At 57.1% G+C, this 8209-nt stretch overlaps 1 protein-coding gene across 3 annotated transcripts; it reads right to left on the bottom strand.

Moving 5' to 3' along the window:
* Nucleotides 1-218: 218 nt before the first annotated feature.
* On the bottom strand, nt 219-8159 carry St6galnac4 (ST6 N-acetylgalactosaminide alpha-2,6-sialyltransferase 4). 3 transcript variants are annotated; one of them, XM_013073914.3, is made up of 6 exons: nt 8016-8155; nt 7559-7645; nt 6252-6437; nt 3583-3995; nt 2040-2147; nt 219-903 (listed from the first exon to the last, which is right to left on the bottom strand). In XM_013073914.3, exons 2-6 carry the CDS (start codon nt 7568-7570, stop codon nt 714-716), a joined length of 909 nt encoding a protein of 302 aa, XP_012929368.1. In that variant the 5' UTR covers nt 7571-7645; nt 8016-8155; the 3' UTR covers nt 219-713. The 3 variants fall into 3 exon arrangements, with proteins under 3 accessions (XP_012929368.1, XP_021117652.1, XP_021117653.1); XM_021261993.2 differs by having other exon boundaries at nt 7559-7648; nt 8016-8147; XM_021261994.2 differs by lacking the exon at nt 2040-2147 and having other exon boundaries at nt 8016-8159.
* Between the last annotated feature and the right edge of the window lie 50 nt (nt 8160-8209).

The raw sequence follows: 8209 nt of genomic DNA, 5'->3' as shown, positions 1-8209 counted from the left end.
GGGCAGGGGTCCCTAGAAGCATCCAACTCGGTCCTATCTCCTGGGGCAGCAGCCGTGGGGCTGGCAGGAAGGCTTCGGGGCAGAGGGGTGCATGTGCACCGGAGGTAGGCTGGGAAGGGCCACAGGGCTCGGCCAGCCCTCTGGTCAATATGTTACGGGACTGTCCCACAAAGGAAGCCCCAGTACCCGCCTCGGACACACAACCACTCCAGACAGTGTCCAGAAAACGCTTTTACCCGTACGCTCCGGAGACTGCCGTGGTGCCCACGCTCTGAGGCCCCCCAGCCCCACAAACCCCAGGATCCTGGCTACGCTGGCCAGAGCCCCTGCCTGAAAAGTTGGCACCAGAGACAGCTGGAATGGGTAGGGGGTGGACAGGGACTGGCACAGGTTATGATGCTGGTGTGTGGGGCCACTGGCCCCAGGGGCAAAGGCCACTTGAGAGACCTGGTGGTGGGTGGGCTGAACCCCCAAATCAAGACATGATTTCTCAGGGAGTTGGAGTGGAGAAGAAGCCCCTCCAGTCCTCCTCAACGCATAAGGCTGGAGATGGCTCCGGGTGTCCCCAGGGTGGGGCAGGAAGGAGCCCGAGGTCCACCCGGCATGTGGCAGGAGGCAGAGCCATAAATTAAATGCTCTTGGTGGAGTGTGGTGGCCTGGGATGAGATGCAGGCCAGGTGGAAGTCTGGTGGCTGGCAGGTGTCAGACGGCGGCTACTCGGCCCTCCAGGATGGGTGGGCGAACACGATTGGCCTCTTCTTGGCCCAGCGCGAGAACACGGCCTTCTCTGTGATGAAGCGATGGGCACTCCGAGGCGCCCGCTCATGGGCCAGGTACATCTGGCACTCGTCCAACCGGCCCTTCTCGAAGTAGTGGTAAGGCACTGAGGGGTGGCTCCGCTCCCTGCAGGGTGGGGACATGGCCAGTGGGACACTGTCATCTCCCCCCCCACCACTCCCTGGGTGCCCATGTGGACCCCGCCTGGTCTTGGGCAGCTGGGCCCTGTCTCCCCATGCACAGAGGCAGCCAGCCCTGCGTGCCCCACTTGCTGCCCAGGGTCCCTAGCAGGCCACAGGCCACCAGTCTGGCCAGGGCTGGGTGCTGTGAAACAAGTTCCAAAGTGAAGAGCCCTGAATATTGGTGCCTCTGCCCCAGGGTTACAGTAACACTGAAGTATAATAATGTAACAGCGTTGCAAAATATCCTCTCTTGCCTGAACTGGATGTTAGGATGCTCAAACAGTAACAAAAGTAAAAAGTTATTTCTACTCTGTCAGGATACATGTTGAATATCTACACATCCCCCTGATACGTGGGAGGGACTTTCCTAGATTGTTCTCTCTAACTGGTTCAACAACCTTCTCAGAAAGGTCCCAAGGTGCAATTTTTTCCCCCCAGAGCTGGGGATGGAAATGAGGAACTAGGGCCTCTAGCTACACCCCCAGCCCAAAAAGCTCAATTTGTGTGTATGTGTGTGTGTCACTGAGGCTTGAACCCAGGGCTTTCACACTGAGCTACAGTCCCAGATTTTTTTTTTTTTTTTTGTGGTACCAGGGATCGAACTCAGGACCTTGCACTTGCGAGGCAGATTTGGTGCCACTGAACTAAATCCCTGGCATCCCTAGCTCTTTTTATTTTGAGATAGGCTCTCACTAAGCTGCCCAAGTTTGGCTCAAACTTGAGATCCTCCTGCGTCTCAAAGTGCTGGGACTGGGCTGGGGATTTAGCTCAGTGGCACCACATCTGCCTTGTAATTGCAAGGTCCTGAGTTCAATTCCAAGTACTGAAGAGAAAAAAAAAGCATAATTTCAAAGTGCTGGTATTACAGGCATGTGCCACAGAACCCAGCTCAGAAAGCTCAATTCTTTTCTCTATTTTACACCCAAAGAGACTGGGGCTCCAGGAGGTGGCAGGCAGCCCGGGGCCACACCAGCAGGGCTGGGCTTGGCGCCTTTGCCACATGCAACCCCCACAGCTCCTGGATCCCCTGCCAGGGGCCCGGGTGCCCCTGCCCTCCCTTCCTGTGGGCGGCCACCTGACCTGCAGTAGCTGTCGCTGACCATCCCATAGACCACGATCTCCTCACACAGCTCCAGGGCCAGGATCATGGTGAACCAGCCGGTGCTGAGAAATGCCCCGGACTGCCTCCTGGGGGAGATGGGGACGCGTCACGGGCCCTGCCAACACCCCGCACTCATGACACTCTGCACACCAAAGGCCACACACAGGGGCTTCTGGGGGCGCCCAAGGCCAACGGCAGGCAAGAGGGGAGCTAGCTGCAGAACCAGGTGTGCCTACCGCCCCCACAGGGCTCAACCAAGCCCGGCTTTGCACCTGGGATGCTGGGGTGGGGCTCTGGCCAGATCCTCTCCTCATCTAAGGAACCAGGCCTGGGAGACAGCAGGGGCCACAGAGACAGTGGATAAGGGTGGTGGAGCAGATGGGCGTGATGGCACATGCCTGTAATCCAAACTATTCAGGAGGCTGAGACAGGAGGAGCGCACGTTCAGAAACAGCCTGGGCAACTTAGTGACTCCATGTCTCAAAACAACAAAAAAGGGCTGGGGTATAGCTAGGTGGTAGAGCACCTCTGGGTAGGATCCCCAGGACCCCAAAAAAAGAGTAGGGGAGTGTTTTGAGTCTTCCAACCCTGCATCCACTGTGGGGCATCAGATTTACCATTAACCTCTCTGAGCCTGTGACCCCTCTGTGAAATGGGAGTAATTACAGGTGGCAACAGGGAGGGGCAGCCCAGTCCCACGGCCCACTAGGATCCAGGTCTCAGCTCGAGGCGGCCCACTAGGATCCAGGTCTCAGCTCGAGGCGGCCCAGCCCAAGCAGCTCTTTCATTCAAACCTCCCAGGCCCCGTCTTGGCCTTGAACCTGCCACACCAGGTGCTAACACTCCCAAGGGAGGGAGCTGCTGGGTAACAAATACAAATAAGATGGTGTCAGAGTGTGACACCTGCTGCAAAGACAAGGAAATAGAAGGATGAAAAGAGAATGACAGCACTCAGGAGGCTGAGGCAGGAGGACAGCTCCACGTGAGTTGTCTACACAGCGAATTCAAGATCCTGTGAGTTCAAGGAGTGGCAAGGAGAAGAAGGGACAGCATCCAGGTGCAGGAAAAGACTGTGGATTGGGTCAAGATGGCGCCCACGTGCATAGAAAATGTAAGAGCCACGTGCACGTAGGAAAGGATGGCCTGAGGGCAGTTGGGGCAAAACTCAAGATCTTTTTTGTTTTTTTTAACTTTGAGATGGGGTCTCACTAAATTGCCCAGGCTGGGCTGGAACTTGTGGTCCTCCTGTCTCAGCTTCTCACAGCACTGGGATTACAGGCACAAACCACCACATCTGACTCCATGAGCCCACGTTTTTGGCTGAACCACTTGAGGCTCTTTCAGGGAGAACAGGATTTGACATGTGGAGCGTTTACTCCAATGCTTGGTGTGGAAGACGGCGGTTATTACCACAACTGGTTCTCCTATCAGAGCGGCCTCCAGACACGAGGCCTGTGCCGACCCCCAGCGCCAACCCCGGCCCATGAGAGGCCCTCGGTGGGGGCGGCTGCCCCGGCTCACCGGTTCTTGCCGGTCTCGTCCTGGAAGATCTGGTCGCAGTGGGCCATCATGCGCTCAGTGAAGGTGTAGACCTGCAGCCCCGGGTACATCTGTGTGAGGTGCAGCAGCGTGCGGTAGGTACGGCCACCCAGTGAACGGTCCATGTGCCTGCCCTGGCCCCACACCATGTACAGCGTGTCTCGGGCCTGCTGGAAGTAGTGCGAGTAGTTACGCAGCAGCAGCGGGACACTGGTGTGCGAGATCACACGCAGGGTGCTGCGCCGGCCCACATCCGCCTCGAAGCCCATGGTGGGTGCCTGGTTCATGCGAAGGACGCACTCGGCACCATCGATCTGGGCACCCAGGCCGGAGCCCAGCATCTGGCCGGAGCTGGACACCACGGCACAGCTGTGGCACGGCTCTCGGACCAGCGGCTGCAGGGGGAGGCAGAGAGAAAGAGCGGGAGCTGGGAGCTCGCACTGCCTGCCCCTGCCCATCCACCACACCCAGAGGCCTCCTCCGTGGCCAGCAGATCAGCTCCAAGGTCTGACCCTACTGCCCTGGCAGGCTGGCAGGTGACAAAGCTCTGATCCTATGCTCACACCGGAGGCCTCCTCATGAACCACATCCCTCCTGTGTCTGTTACTAAATCCTAAGTCCCTACATCGAGTATTTCACCAGCATTACAGAAACAAACATTTAAACTGGGTGTGGTGGCGCCTGCCTGTGATCCCAACACTCAGGAGGAGGCAGAGGCAGGAGGACTGCCAGGAGTTTGAGACCAGCTTACATAGTGAGTTCAAGGCCGACCTGAACTACAGATTAAGACCCTGTCTCAAAAAAAAAAGACGTTTTTCTCAAAGCCTCATGTGGTCATAGGTGGGGCTTTTTCAGTGGTGGCTGGATGTACAGTGTGTGATCCCAGGACTGATTCATGGTACAATGCTAGGATTAAGGTGCAGCCTGAATAAGCTATAAGGGACAGGGCTGAGGTTTAGCTCAGTGGTTCCACTGCCTGCCTCAAAAGCGCAAGGTCCCGAGTTCGATTCCCAGTACCAAAAAAAAAAGATATAAGCGACAGAAACTGGCTTGTTGCTGGCTTATTTTTGCTGTCTTTTGCCTACCATAAACAGTTTCTCCTCTGCAATGCCCCTCTGCCATGCCACCCCACGAACTGAGAGCCAAGTAAACCTTTCCTCCTTTAACCTGTGGACATTAGGTATTTTGTCTCAGCAACAAGAAAAGTAACTAAGGGCCGGAGATTTAGCTCAGGGGTTCCGCTGCCTGCCTTGCAAGCGCAAGGACCCAAGTTCAATCCCTGGTACCAAAAAAAAGAAAAAAAGAAAAGTAACTAAGAAATAAGTGCCCAGGGAGTGGGCGGTACAGACCTTGGGCACAGCAAGGGCCTGAAGCCATCTCATTATCTCCCAAGGGGCAAAGGCAGCCAATGAGCCACACCTGTTCAGGAAATGACCCAGGCCTCTGTACCGTCCAGGAACTCGGGTTTGCCAAAGTGTATCAAAGACGTGGGACATAGATTCCAGTCCAGAAAGGACAGTGTCCTGCCCCACTAGCAGGCATTGCACACTTGACTAATGTTGACGTAAGGACACACAGAGGCTCATTTGTCCGAACACCAGTGATAAGAACAAGACTTCCTTATTTGCCCCCAGTATGGCCTGCAGTGACAAGCTGGTTTTGGTTTTTTTTTTTTGGTACCAGGGATCGAACTCGGGTCCTTGCGCTTGTGCTTGCGCAGCAGGCGGCGAAACCACTGAGCTGAATCCCTGGCCCAACAAGCTGTTCTGTTTAGGTCACCATGGACCCCAAGAGGTGTCATGTGCATCTTCACGAGGTCTTTCAAGGTTTCGCATTGACCCCTGACACATAAATTTGGCTCTTTTAGCCAAGCACAGTGATGTACACCTATAATACCAACAGTCTGGGAGGCTGAGCCAAGGAGGATGTAGCAGGCCCTGTTTTTTTGGTTTTTTGGACAGGAATGAGCTATGTAGTTCAGGCTGGCCTTGAACTTACTGCAATCCTCCTGCCTCAGCCTAGGAAATCTCCAGAATAGAAAAAATAAAAAAGACTCCTTTGACATTCAAAATCTGGATTTCCCACTTCTCTTAAGAAAATCACGGCATGGGGCCAGGGATTTAGCTCAGTGGTTCCGCCGCCTGCCTTGCAAGCACCAGGTCCTGAGTTTGATCCCCCATACCAAAAAAAAAGGAAAATCAGGGCATGCTGCATCATGCCTGTAATTTAAGTGCTTAGGAGGCTGAGAGGGAGGATCCCTGTAGGCTCAAGGGCAGCCTGGGCTACATAGTGAGTTCAAGGCCCGCCTGAACTACATAGTGAAACCCTATCTCAAAGGAAAAAAGAGAAAAAACAAAACAGGAAAATCACCATCAGCTCAGCACAAAGCCACACAGCCTGCAGGTGCCACGTGTACACTTGCTGCACAGATGGCGGGTGGGTCGGTAAATCTAAAGATGCACCCAAGGCACACGTCTGTGTGCTATGGTGGTGTCTGTCTCTCCCACCCAATAGCAGCTCTCAATGGCGGCCACGGTGTCCCTTGGCCCTCAGTCTCCCCATGACCTGGCCGTGGGCAGCCAGGCATTCTATGCTCTATGCAAAAGGCCTGGGCTCAGACACCCAGGTGCCATGCTCCCTGGCAGACCCACCTTCCCATCAGGCACACTGCTGTACCCCCTGAAGTGCAGGGGCCCCGGCGCGGTGGGGCTGGAGTCCACAGGGAGGTGGTGGTCCAGGCAGGTGGCCCGGCATGGGGGCAGGCAGGACAAGCAGCAGAGGAGGATGTAGATGGCAGAGACGACCAAGGAGCACAGGACAAGGAGCAGGAGGCGACCCTGAGAGACAACAGTCATGGGGAACATGGGGGCCACACTGGCCTCCCAAGTCTAGACACCCCCCTTTAGCAGCTCCTGGAATCCACAGTCTGCTTTAACCAGATCCCATGCCAGCCCCGGCTGTACCTCCATCCCCATCCTCTGCTGACTCAGTGGCTGTCCCCGAGCTGATGATCTGGAGCCCAGGTGGTGGAAGGGCCCAAGGGAAGCATCCTTCCAGCCATCCTTTCCATAATCGGAAAGCTGCTGTCCAGGGATTCCCGCCTCTGGAAACCACAGTCCAAAAGCCACATGTACTAGGCAGCCCTTCGCCCCTCGAATCTGGGCCCAGCCTCATCCCCCACCAGGCCTTCCAGGATCTTGCAGCTACTGTGTGCTGGGACCTGGGTCTGCTACTGTGTGCTGGGACATGGCAGGCAACACCTGTGTGACTCTGGGCTCCAGGGTTCTGGGACCAGCAGCTGGTGCTCTCTGAAAACCACAGGCAGGAAAACAGCCCCACCCCAGCCCCCAGGGGTATCCTGGCAAGGGCCCCCTTTCTTTTCCGCCAACAAGCCACAGCAGCTTTAAAAAAAAGACTCCTCCTCGAGGCCAAGTGTTCAGGCTCTGCCTAGCATCTAGTCCCCTGCCCAGGAGAGGCCAAACCCTGAGACCTTGACTAGGGGAGAAGAGGCTAGCTCAAACCTCCCAACATCTGGGTCTCTCCCCACAGCCAGGGGGCTCCTGAGTAAAGCCAGGAGCCCCCGGCCTGAGCCTTCAGTCAGGATCTGAACCTTCAGTCCCCACTGGCAGCCCTCACCTTCGTGACCTGCTGGTCCTCTTACCTCCATTTTACTGGTGAGGGGAGCAAGGAACTGAAACCAAAATGCAGATGCCACTGCCTGGGGTCACACAGAGCAGGCCTGACCCTTGAGGCCAGCTGCCTTTCTTGTGGGCAGTGGCGTCAGAAGTGACCACGGACGTAGCTCAGAGCAGCAGCACATGCTCAACAGCCACAAGGCCCAGAGCTTGAACCCCCACATCGAGAAAAACAAAAAACCACAGAAAGTGTGACTATCAGTCCCAGACTGCTGCAAGATAGAGTTCCCCCTGGGCCTCCGCCCGCCCTCTGTGCCACTTACCTGAGCCTTCATGCTGCCACGGGCCCTCAGCAGTCCTGGAGCTGCTGTCCCCAGGGCTCGGGCTGGGAAGGGATGTCAGCTCGGCACCTGCTAAGACCCAAAAATCAGAGCTGGGAAGGGATGGGGGGGGGTCCCCAGGATATGGGGGAAACTGAGGCAGGGGAGGGTGCAGGCTGGGATCAGGGAGAGGCCCCTGGGCACCAAGCCCCTTAAAGTCTCCAACCTCGGGCAGCAGTGTAGCACCTCAAAGGAGCTGCAGGCGACCTTTGGGGGCCCCCGCGCCAACTCTTCCCCGTGGCACAGGGGGAAGTAGAAGCAGAGCGAGGCGCTCCGAACTCAAGGTCGCGACCCCTCCATCCGCCCTCCCCGCGGGACCCGAGAAGCCAGGGACGGCAGGACTTGGGCTTTTCCCTCCCGCCTAGCGATTCCACCGCCTCCTCCCGGGCCGGGCCCTAACCAAGCAGGCAGATCGGGGGACGCCGGAGCCTCTCGATCCGCCGCGCGGAGCTCCATGTCCGGCGAGCCGGGCTGGAAGCCGGGGCCCCGGGGCGGAGGCGGCGCCTCGGCGGCAGCTCCTGCCGGGGGGAAGACGAACCCGCGCGGCCGGGGGCGGGGTCTGCGGGGCAGGGGCGGGGCCTACTAGCGCAGCCG

This window comes from Heterocephalus glaber, unplaced genomic scaffold, assembly GCF_053883595.1.
Source record: "Heterocephalus glaber isolate CG9 unplaced genomic scaffold, H.glaber_assembly_v1.0 deba00001479, whole genome shotgun sequence".
NCBI classification, from domain to species: domain Eukaryota; kingdom Metazoa; phylum Chordata; class Mammalia; order Rodentia; family Bathyergidae; genus Heterocephalus; species Heterocephalus glaber.
The sequence above is the reverse complement of the archived record's forward strand: the minus strand, read 5'-3'. Positions and strand labels throughout refer to the sequence as shown.